The 26244-nt window shown below is 44.0% G+C and overlaps 1 protein-coding gene across 1 annotated transcript in view; it reads right to left on the bottom strand.

Moving 5' to 3' along the window:
• Positions 1-26244, bottom strand: part of LOC126354133 (keratin-associated protein 16-1-like) — a 38444-nt gene that overhangs the window by 3149 nt on the left and 9051 nt on the right. The window contains exons 4-6 of the mRNA XM_050003530.1: positions 11951-12280; positions 9884-9949; positions 5492-5656 (exon numbers count right to left, since the gene is read on the bottom strand). Coding sequence (XP_049859487.1) covers positions 5492-5656; positions 9884-9949; positions 11951-12280 — 561 coding nt within the window. The remainder of the gene's footprint in view (positions 1-5491; positions 5657-9883; positions 9950-11950; positions 12281-26244) is intronic.

The following is a 26244-nucleotide window of genomic DNA, read 5'->3' on the forward strand; positions in this document are numbered from 1 at the left end:
TACACAGGCACACACCTATTTGGGAGGAAGCACTACACAGACACACACCCATTTGGGAAGAAGCACTACACACACACACACTTACTTGGGAAGAAGCACTACACTGACACACACTTATTTGGGAAGAAGCACTACACTGAAACACACCTATTTGCTGACAAGCACTACACTGACACACACCTTTTTGGGAACAAGCACTACACGGACCCACACCTATTTGGGAAGAAGCACTACACTGACACACACTTATTTGGGAAGAAGCACTACACTGACACACACTTATTTGGGAAGAGGCACTACACTGACACACATCTATTTGGGAAGAAGCACTACACAGACACACACCTATTTGGGAAGAAGCACTACACAGACACACACCTATTTGGGAAGAAGCACTAGACAGACACACACCTATTTGGAAAGAAGCACTACACTGACACACACCTATTTAGGAAGAAGCACTACACTGACACACACTTATTTGGGAATAAGCACTACACTGACACACACCTGTTTGGGAAGAAGCACTACACTGACACACACCTATTTGGGAAGAAGCACTACACTGATACACACATATTTGGGAAGAAGCACTACACTGACATACACCTATTTGGGAAGAAGCACTACACTGACACACACCTATTTGGGAAGAAGCACTACACTGACACACACCTATTTGCTGACAAGCACTACACTGACACACACCTATTTGGGGACAACCACTACACTGACACACACCTATTTGGGAAGAAGCACTACACGGACCCACATCTATTTGGGAAGAAGCACTACACTGACACACACTTATTTGGGAAGAAGCACTACACTGACACACACTTATTTGGGAAGAAGCACTACACGGACACACACTTATTTGGGAAGAAGCACTACACTGACACACACTTATTTGGGAAGAAGCACTACACTGACTCAAACTTATTTGCGAAGAAGCTCGACACTTACACACACTTATTTGGGAAGAAGCACTACACTGACACACACTTATTTGCGAAGAAGCACTACACTGACACACACTTATTTGGGAAGAAGGACTACACTGACACACACCTATTTGGGTAGACGCAGTTCACTGACACACCTATTTTGGAAGAAGCACTACACTGACACACACCCATTTGGGAAGAAGCACTACACAGACACACACCTATTTGGGAAGAAGCACTACACAGACACACACCTATTTGGGAAGAAGCACTACACAGGCACACACCTATTTGGGAGGAAGCACTACACAGACACACACCCATTTGGGAAGAAGCACTACACACACACACACTTACTTGGGAAGAAGCACTACACTGACACACGCTTATTTGGGAAGAAGCACTACACTGACACACACCTATTTGCTGACAAGCACTACACTGACACACGCTTATTTGGGAAGAAGCACTACACTGACACACACCTATTTGCTGACAAGCACTACACTGACACACACCTTTTTGGGAACAAGCACTACACTGACACACACCTATTTGGGATGAAGCACTACACGGACCCACATCTATTTGGGAAGAAGCACTACACTGACACACACTTATTTGGGAAGAAGCACTACACTGACACACACTTATTTGGGAAGAAGCACAACACTGACACACACCTATTTGGGAAGAAGCACTACACTGACACACACTTATTTGGGAAGAAGGACTACACTGACACACACCTATTTGGGAAGACGCAGTTCACTGACACACACCTATTTTGGAAGAAGCACTTTACTGACACACACCTATTTGGGAAGAAGCACTACACTGACACACACTTATTTGGGAAGAGGCACTACACTGACACACACCTATTTGGGAAGAAGCACTATACTGACACACACCTATTTGGGAAGAAGCACAACACTGATACACACATATTTGGGAAAGAAGCACTACACTGACACACACCTATTTGGGAAGAAGCACTACACTGACACACTCTTATTTGGGAAGAAGCACTACACTGACACACACTTATTTGGGAAGAAGCACTGCACTGACACATACTTATTTGGGAAGAAGCACTACACTGACACACACCTATTTCGGGACAAGCACTACACTGACACACACTAATTTGGGGACAAGCACTACACTGACACACACCTATTTGGGAAGAAGCACTACACGGACCCACATCTATTTGGGAAAAAGCACTACACTGACACACACTTATTTGGGAAGAAGCACTACACAGACACACATTTATTTGGGAAGAAGCATAACACTGACACACACCAATTTGGTAAGAAGCACTACAGGGACACACACTTATTTAGGAAGAAGGACTACACTGACACCCACCTATTTGGGAAGAAGCACTTCACTGACACACACCTATTTTGGATGAAGCACTACACTGACACACACCTATTTGGGAAGAAGCACTACACTGACACACACTTATTTGGGAAGAAGCACTACACTGACACACACCTATTTGGCAACAAGCACTACACTGACACACACCTATTTGGGAAGAAGCACTTCACTGACACACACCTATTTTGGAAGAAGCACTACACTGACACACACCTATTTGGGAAGAAGCACTACACTGACACACACTTATTTGGGAAGAAGCACTACACCGACACACACTTATTTGGGAAGAGGCACTACACTGACACACACCTATTTGGGAAGAAGCACTACACAGACACACACCCATTTGGGAAGAAGCACTACACAGACACACACCTATTTGGGAAGAAGCACTACACTGACACACACCTATTTGCTGACAAGCACTACACTGACACACACCTATTTGGGGACAAGCACTACACTGACACACACCTATTTGGGGACAAGCACTACACTGACACACACCTATTTGGGGACAAGCACTACACTGACACACACCTATTTTGGAAGAAGCACTACACGGACCCACATCTATTTGGGAAGAAGCACTACACTGACACACACTTATTTGGGAAGAAGCACTACACTGACACACACTTATTTGGGAAGAAGCAGTTCACTGACACACACCTATTTTGGAAGAAGCACTACACTGACACTCACCTATTTGGGAAGAAGCTCTACACTGACACACACTTATTTGGGAAGAGGCACTACACTGACACAAACCTAAATGGGAAGAAGCACTACACAGACACACACCTATTTGGGAAGAAGCACTACACAGACACACACCTATTTGGGAAGAAGCACTACACTGACACACACCTATTGGGGAATAAGCACTACACTGACACACACCTATTTGGGAATAAGCACTACACTGACACACACCTGTTTGGGAAGAAGCACTACACTGACACACACCTACTTGGGAAGAAGCACTACACTGACCCACACCTATTTGGGAAGAAGTGCTACACTGACACACAGCTATTTGAGAAGAAGCACTACACTGACACACGTCTATTTGGGAAGAAGCACTACACTGATACACACATATTTGGGAAGAAGCACTACACTGACACACACGTATTTGGGAAGAACCACTACACTGACACACACCTATTTGGTAAGAAGCACTACACGGACACACACTTATTTGGGAAGAAGGACTACACTGACACACACCTATTTGGCAAGAAGCACTACACTGACACACAACTATTTGGGAAGAAGCACTTCACTGACACACACCTATTTTGGAAGAAGCACTACACTGACACACACCTATTTGGGAAGAAGCACTACACTGACACACACTTATTTGGGAAGAAGCACTACACTGACACACACTTATTTGGGAAGAAGCACTACACTGACACACACCTATTTGGGAAGAAGCACTACACTGACACACACCTATTTGCTGACAAGCACTACACTGACACACACCTATTTGCTGACGAGCACTACACTGACACACACCTATTTGGGGACAAGCACTACACTGACACACACCTATTTGGGGACAATCACTACACTGACACACAAATATTTGGTAAGAAGCACTACACTGACACACATATATTTGGGGAGAAGCACTACACTGACACACATATATTTGGGAAGAAAAACTACACTGACACACACTTATTTGGGAAGAAGCACTACACTGACACACACTTATTTGGGAAGAAGCACTACACTGACACACACTTATTTGGTAAGAAGTACTACACTGACACACACTTATTTGGGAAGAAGCACTACTCAGACACACACCTATTTGGGAAGAAGCACTACACAGACACACACCTATTTGGGAAGAAGCACTACACAGACACACACTTATTTGAAAAGAAGCACTACACTGACACACACTTATTTGGGAAGAAGCACTACACTGACTCACACTTATTTGCGAAGAAGCACTACACTGAATCACACTTATTTGGGAAGAAGCACTACACTGAAACACACTTATTTGGGAAGAAGCACTACACTGACACACACCTATTTGGGAGGAAGCACTACACTGACACACACCTATTTGGGAAGAAGCACTACACTGACACACACCTATTTGCTGACAAGCACTACACTGACACACACCTATTTGGGGACAAGCACTACACTGACACACACCTATTTGGGGACAAGCACTACACTGACACACACCTATTTGGGAAGAAGCACTACACGGACCCACATCTATTTGGGAAGAAGCACTACACTGACACACACTTATTTGGGAAGAAACACTACACTGACACACACTTATTTGGGAAGAAGCACTACACTGACACACACTTATTTGGGAAGAAGCACTACACTGACACACACTTATTTGGTAAGAAGCACTACACTGACTCAAACTTATTTGTGGAAGAAGCTCGACACTTACACACACTTTTTTGGGAAGAAGCACTACACTGACACACACTTATTTGGGAAGAAGCACTACACGGACACACACCTATTTAGGAGGAAGCACTACACAGACACACACCAATTTGGGAAGAAGCACTACACAACCACACACTTATTTGAAAAGAAGCACTACACTGACACACGCTTATTTGGGAAGAAGCACTACACTGACTCACACTTATTTGCGAAGAAGCACTACACTGAATCACACTTATTTGGGAAGAAGCACTACACTGACACACACCTATTTGGGAAGAAGCACTACACAGACACACACCTATTTGGGAGGAAGCACTACACAGACACACACCTATTTGGGAAGAAGCACTACACTGACACACATTTTTGGGAATAAGCACTACACTGACACACACCTGTTTGGGAAGAAGCACTACACTGACACACACCTATTTGCTGACAAGCACTACACTGACACACACTTATTTGGGAAGAAGCACAACACTGACACACACCTATTTGGGAAGAAGCACTACACTGACACACACATATTTGCGAAGAAGGACTACACTAACACACAATTATTTGGGAAGACGCAGTTCACTGACACACACCAATTTGGGAAGAAGCACTACACGGACACACACTTATTTGGGAAGAAGGACTACACTGAAAAACACCTATTTGGGAAGAAGCACTACACTGACACACACCTATTTGGGAAGAAGCACTACACTGACACACAGCTATTTGAGAAGAAGCACTACACTGACACACACCTATTTGGGAAGAAGCACTACACTGATACACACATATTTGGGAAGAAGCACTACACTGACACACACCTATTTGGGAAGCAGCACTACGCTGACACACACCTATTTGGGAAGAAGCACTACACTGACACACACCTATTTGCTGACAAGCACTACACTGACACACACTTATTTGGGGACAAGCACTAAACTGACACACACCTATTTGGGGACAGTCACTACACTGACACACAAATATTTGGGAAGAAGCACTACATGGACACACATCTATTTGGGAAGAAGCACTACACTGACACACACTTATTTGGGAAGAAGCACAACACTGACACACACCTATTGGGGAAGAAGCACTACACAGACACCCACCTATTTGGGAAGAAGGACTATACTGACACACACCTATTTGGGAAGAAGCACTACACTGACACACACCTATTTGGGAAGAAGCACTACACTGACACACACCTATTTGGGAAGAAGCACTACACTGTCACACACCTATTTGGGAAGAAGCACTACACTGACACACACTTATTTGGGAAGAAGCACTATACTGACACACACTTATTTGGGAAGAAGCACTATACTGACACACACTTATGTGCAAAGAAGCTCGACACTTACACACACTTACTTGGGAAGAAGCACTACACAGACACACACTTATTTGGGAAGAAGAACTACACTGACACACACCTATTTGGGAAGAAGCAGCTCACTGACACACACCTATTTGGGAAGAAGCACTACACTGACACACACCTATTTGGGAAGAAGCACTACACTGACACACACTTATTTGGGAAGAAGCACTGCACTGACACACACTTATTTGGGAAGAGGCACTACACTGACACACCTATTTGGGAAGAAGCACTACACACACACACCTATTTGGGAAGAAGGACTACACAGACACACACCTATTTGGGAAGAAGCACTACACTGACACACACCTATTGGGGAATAAGAACTAGACTGACACACACCTATTTGGGAATAAGCACTATTCTGACACACACCTGTTTGGGAAGAAGCACTACACTGATACACACATATTTGGGAAGAAGCACTATACTGATACACACATATTTGGGAAGAAGCACTACACTGACACACACTTATTTGGGAAGAAGCACTACACTGACACACGCTTATTTGGGAAGAAGCACGACACAGACACACACCTATTTTGGAAGAAGCCCTACACAGACACACACCTATTTGGGAAGAAGCACTACACAGACACACACCTATTTGGGAAGAAGCACTACACAGACACACACCTATTAGGGAAGAAGCACTACACAGACACACACCTATTTGGGAGGAAGCACTACAGAGACACACACCTATTTGGGAAGAAACACTACACAGACACACACTTACTTGGGAAGAAGCACTACACAGACTCACACTTATTTGGGAAGAAGCACTACACAGACAAACACCCATTTGGGAAGAATCACTACACAGACACACACCTATTTGGGAAGAAGCACTACACAGACACACACCTATTTGGGAAGAAGCACTACACAGACACACACCTATTTGGGAAGAAGCACTACACTGACACACTCCTATTTGGGAAGAAGCACTACACTGACACACACCTATTTGGGAAGAAGCACTACACTGACACACACCTATTTGGGAAGAAGCACTACACTGACACACACTTATTTGGGAAGAAGCACTATACTGACACACACCTATTTGGGAAGAAGCAGTTCACTGACACACACCTATTTGGGAAGAAGCACTACACTGACACACACCTATTTGGGAAGAAGCACTACACTGACACACACCTATTTGAGAAGAAGCACTACACTGACACACACTTAATTGGGAAGTAGCACTACACTGACACACACTTATTTGGGAAGAGGCACTACACTTACACACACCTATTTGGGAAGAAGCACTACACAGACACACACCTATTAGGGAAGAAGCACTACACAGACACACACCTATTTGGGAGGAAGCACTACAGAGACACACACCTATTTGGGAAGAAGCACTACACAGACACACACTTACTTGGGAAGAAGCACTACACAGACACACACTTATTTGGGAAGAAGCACTACACAGACAAACACCCATTTGGGAAGAATCACTACACTGACACACACCTATTGGGGAATAAGCACTACACTGACACACACTTATTTGGGAAGAAGCACTACGCTGACACACACCTATTTGCTGACAAGCACTACATTGACACACACCTATTTGGGGACAAGCACTACACTGACACACACCTATTTGGGGACAAGCACTACACTGACACACACCTATTTGGGAAGAAGCACTACACGGACCCACATCTATTTGGGAAGAAGCACTACACTGACACACATTTATTTGGGAAGAAGCACTACACTGACACACACTTATTTGGGAAGAAGCACAACACTGACACACACCTATTTGGGAAGAAGCACTACACTGACACACACCTATTTGGGAAGAAGCACTACACTGACACACACTTATTTGCGATGAAGGACTACACTGACACACAATTATTTGGGAAGACGCAGTTCACTGACACACACTTATTTTGGAAGAAGCACTACACTGACACACACCTATTTGGGAAGAAGCACTACACGGACACACACTTATTTGGGAAGAAGGACTACACTGACAAACACCTATTTGGGAAGAAGCACTACACTGACACACACTTATTTGGGAAGAAGCACTACACTGACACACACTTATTTGGGAAGAAGCACTACACTGACACACACCTATTTGGGAAGAAGCACTACACTGACACACACCTATTTGGGAAGAAGCACTACACTGACACACACCTATTTTGGAAGAAGCACAACACTGACACACCTATTTGGGAAGAAGCACTACGCGGACACACACATATTTGGGAAGAAGGACTACACTGACAAATACCTATTTGGGAAGAAGCACTACACTGACACACACTTATTTGGAAAGAAGCACTACACTGACACACACTTATTTGGGAAGAAGCACTACACTGACACACACTTATTTGGGAAGAAGCACTACACTGACACACACCTATTTGGGAAGAAGCACTACACTGACACACACTTATTTGGGAAGAAGCACGACACTGACACACACTTATTTGGGAAGAAGCACTACACTGACACACACTTAATTGGGAAGAAGCACTACACTGACACACACTTATTTGGGAAGAAGCACTACACTGACACACACTTATTTGGGAAGAAACACTACACAGACACACACTTATTTGGGAAGAAGCACTACACAGAAACACACCTATTTGGGAAGAAGCACTACACAGACACACACTTATTTGGGAAGAAGCACTACACTGACACATACTTATTTGGGAAGAAGCACTACACTGACACACAATTATTTGGGAAAAAGCACTACACTGACACACACCTATTTGGGAAGAAGCACTACACTGACACACACCTATTTAGGGAAGAAGCACTAGACTGACACACACTTATTTGGGAAGAAGCACTACACTGACACACACTTATTTGCGAAGAAGCTCGACACTTACACACACTTATTTGGGAAGAAGCTCTACACTGACTCACACTTATTTGGGAAGAAGCACTAGACTGACATACACTTATTTGGGAAGAAGCACTACACTGACACACACTTATTTGGGAAGAAGCACTACACTGACACACACTTATTTACTTATTTGGGAAGAAGCACTACAATGACACACACTTATTTTGGAAGAAGCACTACACTGACACACACCTATTTGGGAAGAAGCACTACACAGACACACACTTATTTGGGAAGAAGCACTACACTGACTCACACTTATTTGGGAAGAAGCACTACACTGACTCACACTTATTTGCGAAGAAGATCGACACTTATACACACTTATTTGGGAAGAAGCTCTACACTGACTCACACTTATTTGGGAAGAAGCACTACACTGACACACACTTATTTGGGATGAAGCAATACACTGACACACACTTATTTGGGAAGAAGCACTACACTGACACACACGTATTTGGGAAGAACCACTACACAGACACACACGTATTTGGGAAGAAGCACTACACTGACACACACGTATTTGGGAAGAAGCACTACACTGACACACACTTATTTGGGAAGAAGCACTATACTGACACACACTTATTTGGAAAGACGCACTACACTTACACACACTTATTTGGGAAGAAGCACTACACTGACACACAGCTATTTGAGAAGAAGCACTACACTGACACACACCTATTTGGGAAGAAGCACTACACTGATACACACATATTTGGGAAGAAGCACTACACTGACACACACCTATTTGGGAAGCAGCACTACGCTGACACACACCTATTTGGGAAGAAGCACTACACTGACACACACCTATTTGCTGACAAGCACTACACTGACACACACCTATTTGGGAAGAAGGACTACACGGACACACACTTATTTGGGAAGAAGGACTACACTTACACACACATATTTGGCAAGAAGCACTACCCTGACACACACCTATTTGGAAAAAAGCACTTCACAGACACACACCTATTTGGGAAGAAGCACTACACTGACACACACCTATTTGGGAAGAAGCACTACACTGACACACACTTATTTGGGAAGAAGCACTACACTGACACACACTTATTTGGGAAGAGGCACTACACTGACACACACCTATTTGGGGAGAGGCACTACACAGACACACACCTATTTGGGAAGAAGCACTACACAGACACACACCTATTTGGGAAGAAGCACTAGACAGACACACACCTATTTGGAAAGAAGCACTACACTGACACACACCTATTTGGGAAGAAGCACTACACTGACACACACCTATTTGGGAATAAGCACTACACTGACACACACCTGTTTGGGAAGAAGCACTACACTGACACACACCTATTTGGGAAGAAGCACTACACTGACACACACTTATTTGGGAAGAAGTACTACACTGACACACAGCTATTTGAGAAAAGCACTACACTGACACACACTATTTGGGAAGAAGCACTACACTGATACACACATATTTGGGAAGAAGCACTACACTGACACACATCTATTTGGGAAGAAGCACTACACTGACACACACCTATTTGGGAAGAAGCACTACACTGACACACACCTATTTGCTGACAAGCACTACACTGACACACACTTATTAGGGGACAAGCACTAAACTGACACACACCTATTTGGGGACAATCACTACACTGACACACAAATATTTGGGGAGAAGCACTACACTGACACACACTTATTTGGGAAGAAGCACTACACGGACACACACTTATTTGGGAAGAAGCACTACACTGACACACTTAGTCTGGAAGAAGCACTACACTGACACACACTTATTTGGGAAGAAGGACTACACTGACACACACTTATTTGGGAAGGAGCACTACACTGACTCAAACTTATTTGGGAAGAAGCACTACACTGACACACACTTATTTGGGAAGAGGCACTACACTGACACACACCTATTTGGGAAGTAGCACTACACACACACCTATTTGGTAAGAAGGACTACACAGACACACACCTATTTGGTAAGAAGGACTACACAGACACACACCTATTTGGGAAGAAGCACTACACTGACACACACCTATTGGGGAATAAGCACTACACTGACACACACCTATTGGGGAATAAGCACTACACTGACACACACCTATTTGGGAATAAGCACTATTCTGACACACACCTGTTTGGGAAGAAGCACAACACTGACACACACCTATTTGGGAAGAAGTACTACACTGCCGCACTCTTATTTGGGAAGAAGCAATACACTGACACACACCTATTTGTTGACAATCACTACACTGACACACAAATATTTGGGAAGAAGCACTACATGGACACACACTTATTTGGGAAGAAGCACTACACGGACACACACTTATTTGGGAAGAAGCACTACACTGACACACTTAGTCTGGAAGAAGCACTACACTGACACACATTTATTTGGGAAGAAGGACTACACTGACACACACTTATTTGGGAAGAAGCACGACACTGACACACACCTATTTGCTGACAAGCACTACACTGACACACACCTTTTTGGGGACAAGCACTACACTGACACACACCTATTTGGGAAGAAGCACTACACGGACCCACATCTAATTGGGAAGAAGCACTACACTGACACACACTTATTTGGGAAGAAGCACTACACTGACACACACTTATTTGGGAAGAAGCACTACACAGGCACACACCTATTTGGGAGGAAGCACTACACAGACACACACCTATTTGGGAAGAAGCACTACACAGACACACACTTACTTGGGAAGAAGCACTACACTGACATACTTATTTGGGAAGAAGCACTACACTGACACACACCTATTTGCTGACAAGCACTACACTGACACACACCTATTTGGGGACAAGCACTACACTGACACACACCTATTTGGGAAGAAGCACTACACGGACCCACATCTATTTGGGAAGAAGCACTACACTGACACACACTTATTTGGTAAGAAGCACTACACTGACACACACTTATTTGGGAAGAAGCACTACACTGACTCAAACTTATTTGCGAAGAAGCTCGACACTTACACACACTTATTTGGGAAGTAGCACTACACTGACACACACTTATTTGCGAAGAAGCACTACACTGACACACACTTATTGGGGAAGTAGGACTACACTGACACACACCTATTTGGGAAGACGCAGTTCACTGACACACACCTATTTTGGAAGAAGCACTACACAGACACACACCTATTTGGGAAGAAGCACTACACAGACACACACCTATTTGGGAAGAAGCACTACACAGGCACACACCTATTTGGGAGGAAGCACTACACAGACACACACCCATTTGGGAAGAAGCACTACACACACACACACTTACTTGGGAAGAAGCACTACACTGACACACACTTATTTGGGAAGAAGCACTACACTGAAACACACCTATTTGCTGACAAGCACTACACTGACACACACCTTTTTGGGAACAAGCACTACACGGACCCACACCTATTTGGGAAGAAGCACTACACTGACACACACTTATTTGGGAAGAAGCACTACACTGACACACACTTATTTGGGAAGAGGCACTACACTGACACACATCTATTTGGGAAGAAGCACTACACAGACACACACCTATTTGGGAAGAAGCACTACACAGACACACACCTATTTGGGAAGAAGCACTAGACAGACACACACCTATTTGGAAAGAAGCACTACACTGACACACACCTATTTAGGAAGAAGCACTACACTGACACACACTTATTTGGGAATAAGCACTACACTGACACACACCTGTTTGGGAAGAAGCACTACACTGACACACACCTATTTGGGAAGAAGCACTACACTGATACACACATATTTGGGAAGAAGCACTACACTGACATACACCTATTTGGGAAGAAGCACTACACTGACACACACCTATTTGGGAAGAAGCACTACACTGACACACACCTATTTGCTGACAAGCACTACACTGACACACACCTATTTGGGGACAACCACTACACTGACACACACCTATTTGGGAAGAAGCACTACACGGACCCACATCTATTTGGGAAGAAGCACTACACTGACACACACTTATTTGGGAAGAAGCACTACACTGACACACACTTATTTGGGAAGAAGCACTACACGGACACACACTTATTTGGGAAGAAGCACTACACTGACACACACTTATTTGGGAAGAAGCACTACACTGACTCAAACTTATTTGCGAAGAAGCTCGACACTTACACACACTTATTTGGGAAGAAGCACTACACTGACACACACTTATTTGCGAAGAAGCACTACACTGACACACACTTATTTGGGAAGAAGGACTACACTGACACACACCTATTTGGGTAGACGCAGTTCACTGACACACCTATTTTGGAAGAAGCACTACACTGACACACACCCATTTGGGAAGAAGCACTACACAGACACACACCTATTTGGGAAGAAGCACTACACAGACACACACCTATTTGGGAAGAAGCACTACACAGGCACACACCTATTTGGGAGGAAGCACTACACAGACACACACCCATTTGGGAAGAAGCACTACACACACACACACTTACTTGGGAAGAAGCACTACACTGACACACGCTTATTTGGGAAGAAGCACTACACTGACACACACCTATTTGCTGACAAGCACTACACTGACACACGCTTATTTGGGAAGAAGCACTACACTGACACACACCTATTTGCTGACAAGCACTACACTGACACACACCTTTTTGGGAACAAGCACTACACTGACACACACCTATTTGGGATGAAGCACTACACGGACCCACATCTATTTGGGAAGAAGCACTACACTGACACACACTTATTTGGGAAGAAGCACTACACTGACACACACTTATTTGGGAAGAAGCACAACACTGACACACACCTATTTGGGAAGAAGCACTACACTGACACACACTTATTTGGGAAGAAGGACTACACTGACACACACCTATTTGGGAAGACGCAGTTCACTGACACACACCTATTTTGGAAGAAGCACTTTACTGACACACACCTATTTGGGAAGAAGCACTACACTGACACACACTTATTTGGGAAGAGGCACTACACTGACACACACCTATTTGGGAAGAAGCACTATACTGACACACACCTATTTGGGAAGAAGCACAACACTGATACACACATATTTGGGAAAGAAGCACTACACTGACACACACCTATTTGGGAAGAAGCACTACACTGACACACTCTTATTTGGGAAGAAGCACTACACTGACACACACTTATTTGGGAAGAAGCACTGCACTGACACATACTTATTTGGGAAGAAGCACTACACTGACACACACCTATTTCGGGACAAGCACTACACTGACACACACTAATTTGGGGACAAGCACTACACTGACACACACCTATTTGGGAAGAAGCACTACACGGACCCACATCTATTTGGGAAAAAGCACTACACTGACACACACTTATTTGGGAAGAAGCACTACACAGACACACATTTATTTGGGAAGAAGCATAACACTGACACACACCAATTTGGTAAGAAGCACTACAGGGACACACACTTATTTAGGAAGAAGGACTACACTGACACCCACCTATTTGGGAAGAAGCACTTCACTGACACACACCTATTTTGGATGAAGCACTACACTGACACACACCTATTTGGGAAGAAGCACTACACTGACACACACTTATTTGGGAAGAAGCACTACACTGACACACACCTATTTGGCAACAAGCACTACACTGACACACACCTATTTGGGAAGAAGCACTTCACTGACACACACCTATTTTGGAAGAAGCACTACACTGACACACACCTATTTGGGAAGAAGCACTACACTGACACACACTTATTTGGGAAGAAGCACTACACCGACACACACTTATTTGGGAAGAGGCACTACACTGACACACACCTATTTGGGAAGAAGCACTACACAGACACACACCCATTTGGGAAGAAGCACTACACAGACACACACCTATTTGGGAAGAAGCACTACACTGACACACACCTATTTGCTGACAAGCACTACACTGACACACACCTATTTGGGGACAAGCACTACACTGACACACACCTATTTGGGGACAAGCACTACACTGACACACACCTATTTTGGAAGAAGCACTACACGGACCCACATCTATTTGGGAAGAAGCACTACACTGACACACACTTATTTGGGAAGAAGCACTACACTGACACACACTTATTTGGGAAGAAGCAGTTCACTGACACACACCTATTTTGGAAGAAGCACTACACTGACACTCACCTATTTGGGAAGAAGCTCTACACTGACACACACTTATTTGGGAAGAGGCACTACACTGACACAAACCTAAATGGGAAGAAGCACTACACAGACACACACCTATTTGGGAAGAAGCACTACACAGACACACACCTATTTGGGAAGAAGCACTACACTGACACACACCTATTGGGGAATAAGCACTACACTGACACACACCTATTTGGGAATAAGCACTACACTGACACACACCTGTTTGGGAAGAAGCACTACACTGACACACACCTACTTGGGAAGAAGCACTACACTGACCCACACCTATTTGGGAAGAAGTGCTACACTGACACACAGATATTTGAGAAGAAGCACTACACTGACACACGTCTATTTGGGAAGAAGCACTACACTGATACACACATATTTGGGAAGAAGCACTACACTGACACACACGTATTTGGGAAGAACCACTACACTGACACACACCTATTTGGTAAGAAGCACTACACGGACACACACTTATTTGGGAAGAAGGACTACACTGACACACACCTATTTGGCAAGAAGCACTACACTGACACACAACTATTTGGGAAGAAGCACTTCACTGACACACACCTATTTTGGAAGAAGCACTACACTGACACACACCTATTTGGGAAGAAGCACTACACTGACACACACTTATTTGGGAAGAAGCACTACACTGACACACACTTATTTGGGAAGAAGCACTACACTGACACACACCTATTTGGGAAGAAGCACTACACTGACACACACCTATTTGCTGACAAGCACTACACTGACACACACCTATTTGCTGACGAGCACTACACTGACACACACCTATTTGGGGACAAGCACTACACTGACACACACCTATTTGGGGACAATCACTACACTGACACACAAATATTTGGTAAGAAGCACTACACTGACACACATATATTTGGGGAGAAGCACTACACTGACACACATATATTTGGGAAGAAAAACTACACTGACACACACTTATTTGGGAAGAAGCACTACACTGACACACACTTATTTGGGAAGAAGCACTACACTGACACACACTTATTTGGTAAGAAGTACTACACTGACACACACTTATTTGGGAAGAAGCACTACTCAGACACACACCTATTTGGGAAGAAGCACTACACAGACACACACCTATTTGGGAAGAAGCACTACACAGACACACACTTATTTGAAAAGAAGCACTACACTGACACACACTTATTTGGGAAGAAGCACTACACTGACTCACACTTATTTGCGAAGAAGCACTACACTGAATCACACTTATTTGGGAAGAAGCACTACACTGAAACACACTTATTTGGGAAGAAGCACTACACTGACACACACCTATTTGGGAGGAAGCACTACACTGACACACACCTATTTGGGAAGAAGCACTACACTGACACACACCTATTTGCTGACAAGCACTACACTGACACACACCTATTTGGGGACAAGCACTACACTGACACACACCTATTTGGGGACAAGCACTACACTGACACACACCTATTTGGGAAGAAGCACTACACGGACCCACATCTATTTGGGAAGAAGCACTACACTGACACACACTTATTTGGGAAGAAACACTACACTGACACACACTTATTTGGGAAGAAGCACTACACTGACACACACTTATTTGGGAAGAAGCACTACACTGACACACACTTATTTGGTAAGAAGCACTACACTGACTCAAACTTATTTGTGGAAGAAGCTCGACACTTACACACACTTTTTTGGGAAGAAGCACTACACTGACACACACTTATTTGGGAAGAAGCACTACACGGACACACACCTATTTAGGAGGAAGCACTACACAGACACACACCAATTTGGGAAGAAGCACTACACAACCACACACTTATTTGAAAAGAAGCACTACACTGACACACGCTTATTTGGGAAGAAGCACTACACTGACTCACACTTATTTGCGAAGAAGCACTACACTGAATCACACTTATTTGGGAAGAAGCACTACACTGACACACACCTATTTGGGAAGAAGCACTACACAGACACACACCTATTTGGGAGGAAGCACTACACAGACACACACCTATTTGGGAAGAAGCACTACACAGACAGACACCTATTTGGGAAGAAGCACTACACAGACAGACACCAATTTGGGAAGAAGCACTACACAGACAGACACCTATTTGGGAAGAAGCACTACACAGACACATACCTATTTGGGAAGAAGCACTACAAAGACACACACTTATTTGGGAAGTAGCACTACACAGACACACATCTATTTGGGAAGAAGCACTACACAGACACACACCTATTTGGGAAGAAGCACTACACTGACACACACTTATTTGGGAAGAAGCACTACACTGACACACACCTATTTGGGAAGAAGCCCTACACTAACACATACTTATTTGGGAGGAAGCACTACAATGACACATACTTATTTGGTAAGAAGCACTACACTAACGCATACTTATTTGGGAAGAAGCACTACACTGACACACACTTATTTGGGAAGAAGCACAACACTGACACTCACTTATTTGGGAAGAAGCACTACACAGACACACACCTATTTGGGAGGAAGCACTACACAGACACACACCTATTTGGGAAGAAGCATTACACAGACACATACTTATTTGTGAAGAAGCACTACACTGACACACACTTATTTGGGAAGAAGCACTACACTGACACACGCTTATTTGGGAAGAAGCACTACACTGACACACACATATTTGGGTAGAAGCACTACACGAACACATATGTATTTGGGAAGAAGCACTACACTGACACACACGTATTTGGGAAGAAGCAATACACTGACACACACCTATTTGGGAAGAAGCACTACACTGACACACACCTATTTGGGAAAAAGCACTACACACACACACACCTATTTGGGAAGACGCACCACACTGACACACACCTATTTGGGAAGAAGCACTACACTGACACACACCTATACGGGAAGAAGCACTACACTGACACACACCTATTTGGGAAGAGGCACTATACTGACACACACTTATTTGGGAAGAAGCACTACACTGGCACACACCCATTTGGGAAGAAGCACTACACTGACACACACTTATTTGGGAAGAAGCACTACACTGAAACACACTTATTTGGGAAGAAGCACTACACTGAAACACACTTATTTGGGAAGAAGCACTACACTGACACACACTTATTTGGGAAGAAGCACTACACTGACACACACTTAGTTGGGAATAAGCACTACACTGACACACACTTAGTTGGGAATAAGCACTACACTGACACACACTTAGTTGGGAAGAAGCACAACACTGACACACACCTATTTGGTAAGAAGCACTACACGGACACACACTTATTTGGGAGAAGGACTACACTGACACACACCTATTTCTCCATAAGCACTACACTGACACACACCTATTTGGGAAGAAGCACTTCACTGACACACACCTATTTTGGAAGAAGCACTACACTGACAAACACCTATTTGGGAAGAAGCACAGCACTGATACACACATATTTGGGAAGAAGCACTACACTGACACACACCTATTTGGGAAGAAGCACTACACTGACACACACCTATTTGGGAAGAAGCACTACACTGACACACACCTATTTGGGAAGAAGCACTACACTGACACACACCTATTTGCTGACAAGCACAACACTGACACACACACCTATTTGGGGACAAGCACTACACTGACACACACCTATTTGGGGACAATCACTACACTGACACACAAATATTTGGGAAGAAGCACTACACTGACACACATATATTTGGGAAGAGGCACTACATTGACACACATTTATTTGGGAAGAAGCACTACACTGACACACACTTATTTGGGAAGAAGCACTACACGGACCCACATCTATTTGGGAAGAAGCACTACACTGACACACACTTATTTGGGAAGAAGCAGTACACTGACACACACTTATTTGGGAAGAAGCACTACACTGACCCACACCTATTTGGGAAGAAGCACTACACTGACACACAGCTATCTGAGAAGAAGCACTACACTGACACACACCTATTTGGGAAGCAGCACTACACTGACACACACCTATTTGGGAAGAAGCACTACACTGAAACACACCTATTTGGGAAGAAGCACTACACTGACACACACCTATTTGGGAAGAAGCACTACACTGACACACACCTATTTGCTGACAATCACTACACTGACACACACCTATTTGGGGACAAGCACTACACTGACACACACCTATTTGGGGACAATCACTACACTGACACACAAATATTTGGGAAGAAGCACTACACTGACACACATATATTTGGGAAGAAGCACTACACTGACACACATATATTTGGGAAGAAGCACTACACTGACACACACTTATTTGGGAAGAAGCACTACACTGACACACACTTATTTGGGAAGTAGCACAACACTGACACACACCTATTTGGTAAAAAGCACTAAACGGACACACACTTATTTGGGAAGAAGGACTACACTGACACACACCTATTTGGCAAGAAGCACTACACTGACTCACACTTATTTGCGAAGAAGCACTACACTGAATCACACTTATTTGGGAAGAAGCACTACACTGAATCACACTTATTTGGGAAGAAGCACTACACTGACACATACTTATTTGGGAAGAAGCACTACACTGCCACACACCTATTTCGGGACAAGCACTACACTGACACACACATTAATTTGGGGACAAGCACTACACTGACACACACCTATTTGGGAAGAAGCACTACACAGACACACACTTATTTGGGAAGAAGCACAACACTGACACACACCAATTTGGTAAGAAGCACTACACGGACACACACTTATTTGGGAAGAAGGACTACACTGACACCCACCTATTTGGGAAGAAGCACTTCACTGACACACACCTATTTTGGATGAAGCACTACACTGACACACACCTATTTTGGATGAAGCACTACACTGACACACACCTATTTGGGAAGAAGCACTACACTGACACACACCTATTTGGCAAGAAGCACTACACTGACACACACTTATTTGGGAAGAGGCACTACACTGACACACACCTATTTGGGAAGAAGCACTACACAGACACACACCTATTTGGGAAGAAGCACTACACTGACACACACCTATTTGCTGACAAGCACTACACTGACACACACCTATTTGGGGACAAGCACTACACTGACACACACCTATTTGGGGACAAGCACTACACTGACACGCACCTATTTGGGAAGAAGCACTACACGGACCCATATCTATTTGGGAAGAAGCACTATACTGTCACACACGTATTTGGGAAGAAGCACTACACTGACACACACTTATTTGGGAAGAAGCACAACACTGACACACACCTATTTGATAAGAAGCACTACATGGACACACACTTATTTGGGAAGAAGGACTACACTGACACACACCTATTTGGCAAGAAGCACTACACTGACACACACCTATTGATGAAGGAGCACTACACTGACACACACTTATTTGTGAAGAAGCACTACACTGACTCACAGTTATTTACAAAGGAGCTCAACACTTACACACACTTATTTGGGAAGAAGCACTACACTGACACACACCCATTTGGGAAGAAGCACTACATTGACTCACACTTATTTGGGAAGATTCACTACACAGACACACACCTATTTGGGAAGTAGCACTACACAGACACACACATATTCGGGAAGAAATACTACACAGACACACACCTATTTGTGAAGAAGCACTTCACAGACACACACCTATTTGTGAAGAAGCACTTCACAGACACACACCTATTTGTGAAGAAGCATTTCACAGACACACACCTATTTGGGAAGAAGCACTACACAGACACACACCTATTTGGGAAGAAGCACTACACAGACACACACCTATTTGGGAAGAAGCACTACACAGACACACACCTATTTGGGAAGAAGCACTACTCAGTCACACACCTATTTGGGAAGAAGCACTACACAGACACACACCTATTTGGGAAGAAGCACTACACAGACACACACCTATTTGGGAAGAAGCACTACACTGACACACACTTATTTGGGATGAAGCACTACACTGACACACACTTATTTGGGAAGAAGCTCTACACTGACACACACTTATTTGGGAAAAAGTACTACACTGACACACACTTATTTGGGAAGAAGCACCACACAGACACACACCTATTTGGGAAGAAGCACCACACAGACACACACCTATTTGGGAAGAAACACTACTCTGACACACACCTATTTGGGAAGAAGCACTACACTGACACACCCATATTTGGGAAGAAGCACTACACAGACACACACCTATTTGGGAAGAAGCACTACACAGAAACACTCCTAATTGAAAAGAAGCACTCCACTGACTCACACCTATTTGGGAACAAGCACTACACTGACACACACCTATTTGGGAAGAAGCACTACACTGACACACACCTATTTGGGAAGAAGCACTACACTGACACACACCTATTTGGGAGGAAGCACTACACAGACACACACCTATTTGGGAAGAAGCATTACACAGACACATACTTATTTGTGAAGAAGCACTACACTGACACACACTTATTTGGGAAGAAGCACTACACTGACACACGCTTATTTGGGAAGAAGCACTACACTGACACACACATATTTGGGTAGAAGCACTACACGAACACATATGTATTTGGGAAGAAGCACTACACTGACACACACGTATTTGGGAAGAAGCAATACACTGACACACACCTATTTGGGAAGAAGCACTACACTGACACACACCTATTTGGGAAAAAGCACTACACACACACACACCTATTTGGGAAGACGCACCACACTGACACACACCTATTTGGGAAGAAGCACTACACTGACACACACCTATACGGGAAGAAGCACTACACTGACACACACCTATTTGGGAAGAGGCACTATACTGACACACACTTATTTGGGAAGAAGCACTACACTGGCACACACCCATTTGGGAAGAAGCACTACACTGACACACACTTATTTGGGAAGAAGCACTACACTGACACACACTTATTTGGGAAGAAGCACTACACTGACACACACTTAGTTGGGAATAAGCACTACACTGACACACACTTAGTTGGGAATAAGCACTACACTGACACACACTTAGTTGGGAAGAAGCACAACACTGACACACACCTATTTGGTAAGAAGCACTACACGGACACACACTTATTTGGGAGAAGGACTACACTGACACACACCTATTTCTCCATAAGCACTACACTGACACACACCTATTTGGGAAGAAGCACTTCACTGACACACACCTATTTTGGAAGAAGCACTACACTGACAAACACCTATTTGGGAAGAAGCACAGCACTGATACACACATATTTGGGAAGAAGCACTACACTGACACACACCTATTTGGGAAGAAGCACTACACTGACACACGCTTATTTGGGAAGAAGCACTACACTGACACACACATATTTGGGTAGAAGCACTACACGAACACATATGTATTTGGGAAGAAGCACTACACTGACACACACGTATTTGGGAAGAAGCAATACACTGACACACACCTATTTGGGAAGAAGCACTACACTGACACACACCTATTTGGGAAAAAGCACTACACACACACACACCTATTTGGGAAGACGCACCACACTGACACACACCTATTTGGGAAGAAGCACTACACTGACACACACCTATACGGGAAGAAGCACTACACTGACACACACCTATTTGGGAAGAGGCACTATACTGACACACACTTATTTGGGAAGAAGCACTACACTGGCACACACCCATTTGGGAAGAAGCACTACACTGACACACACTTATTTGGGAAGAAGCACTACACTGAAACACACTTATTTGGGAAGAAGCACTACACTGAAACACACTTATTTGGGAAGAAGCACTACACTGACACACACTTATTTGGGAAGAAGCACTACACTGACACACACTTAGTTGGGAATAAGCACTACACTGACACACACTTAGTTGGGAATAAGCACTACACTGACACACACTTAGTTGGGAAGAAGCACAACACTGACACACACCTATTTGGTAAGAAGCACTACACGGACACACACTTATTTGGGAGAAGGACTACACTGACACACACCTATTTCTCCATAAGCACTACACTGACACACACCTATTTGGGAAGAAGCACTTCACTGACACACACCTATTTTGGAAGAAGCACTACACTGACAAACACCTATTTGGGAAGAAGCACAGCACTGATACACACATATTTGGGAAGAAGCACTACACTGACACACACCTATTTGGGAAGAAGCACTACACTGACACACACCTATTTGGGAAGAAGCACTACACTGACACACACCTATTTGGGAAGAAGCACTACACTGACACACACCTATTTGCTGACAAGCACAACACTGACACACACACCTATTTGGGGACAAGCACTACACTGACACACACCTATTTGGGGACAATCACTACACTGACACACAAATATTTGGGAAGAAGCACTACACTGACACACATATATTTGGGAAGAGGCACTACATTGACACACATTTATTTGGGAAGAAGCACTACACTGACACACACTTATTTGGGAAGAAGCACTACACGGACCCACATCTATTTGGGAAGAAGCACTACACTGACACACACTTATTTGGGAAGAAGCAGTACACTGACACACACTTATTTGGGAAGAAGCACTACACTGACCCACACCTATTTGGGAAGAAGCACTACACTGACACACAGCTATTTGAGAAGAAGCACTACACTGACACACACCTATTTGGGAAGCAGCACTACACTGACACACACCTATTTGGGAAGAAGCACTACACTGAAACACACCTATTTGGGAAGAAGCACTACACTGACACACACCTATTTGGGAAGAAGCACTACACTGACACACACCTATTTGCTGACAATCACTACACTGACACACACCTATTTGGGGACAAGCACTACACTGACACACACCTATTTGGGGACAATCACTACACTGACACACAAATATTTGGGAAGAAGCACTACACTGACACACATATATTTGGGAAGAAGCACTACACTGACACACACTTATTTGGGAAGTAGCACAACACTGACACACACCTATTTGGTAAGAAGCACTAAACGGACACACACTTATTTGGGAAGAAGGACTACACTGACACACACCTATTTGGCAAGAAGCACTACACTGACTCACACTTATTTGCGAAGAAGCACTACACTGAATCACACTTATTTGGGAAGAAGCACTACACTGAATCACACTTATTTGGGAATAAGCACTACACTGACACATACTTATTTGGGAAGAAGCACTACACTGCCACACACCTATTTCGGGACAAGCACTACACTGACACACACTAATTTGGGGACAAGCACTACACTGACACACACCTATTTGGGAAGAAGCACTACACAGACACACACTTATTTGGGAAGAAGCACAACACTGACACACACCAATTTGGTAAGAAGCACTACACGGACACACACTTATTTGGGAAGAAGGACTACACTGACACCCACCTATTTGGGAAGAAGCACTTCACTGACACACACCTATTTTGGATGAAGCACTACACTGACACACACCTATTTTGGATGAAGCACTACACTGACACACACCTATTTGGGAAGAAGCACTACACTGACACACACCTATTTGGCAAGAAGCACTACACTGACACACACTTATTTGGGAAGAGGCACTACACTGACACACACCTATTTGGGAAGAAGCACTACACAGACACACACCTATTTGGGAAGAAGCACTACACTGACACACACCTATTTGCTGACAAGCACTACACTGACACACACCTATTTGGGGACAAGCACTACACTGACACACACCTATTTGGGGACAAGCACTACACTGACACGGACCTATTTGGGAAGAAGCACTACACGGACCCATATCTATTTGGGAAGAAGCACTATACTGTCACACACGTATTTGGGAAGAAGCACTACACTGACACACACTTATTTGGGAAGAAGCACAACACTGACACACACCTATTTGATAAGAAGCACTACACGGACACACACTTATTTGGGAAGAAGGACTACACTGACACACACCTATTTGGCAAGAAGCACTACACTGACACACACCTATTGATGAAGGAGCACTACACTGACACACACTTATTTGTGAAGAAGCACTACACTGACTCACAGTTATTTGCAAAGGAGCTCAACACTTACACACACTTATTTGGGAAGAAGCACTACACTGACACACACCCATTTGGGAAGAAGCACTACATTGACTCACACTTATTTGGGAAGATTCACTACACAGACACACACCTATTTGGGAAGTAGCACTACACAGACACACACATATTCGGGAAGAAATACTACACAGACACACACCTATTTGTGAAGAAGCACTTCACAGACACACACCTATTTGTGAAGAAGCACTTCACAGACACACACCTATTTGTGAAGAAGCATTTCACAGACACACACCTATTTGGGAAGAAGCACTACACAGACACACACCTATTTGGGAAGAAGCACTACACAGACACACACCTATTTGGGAAGAAGCACTACACAGACACACAACTATTTGGGAAGAAGCACTACTCAGTCACACACCTATTTGGGAAGAAGCACTACACAGACACACACCTATTTGGGAAGAAGCACTACACAGACACACACCTATTTGGGAAGAAGCACTACACTGACACACACTTATTTGGGATGAAGCACTACACTGACACACACTTATTTGGGAAGAAGCTCTACACTGACACACACTT

The sequence above is a fragment of the Schistocerca gregaria genome, chromosome 3 (assembly GCF_023897955.1).
Source record: "Schistocerca gregaria isolate iqSchGreg1 chromosome 3, iqSchGreg1.2, whole genome shotgun sequence".
Classification (NCBI taxonomy): Eukaryota; Metazoa; Arthropoda; class Insecta; order Orthoptera; family Acrididae; genus Schistocerca; species Schistocerca gregaria.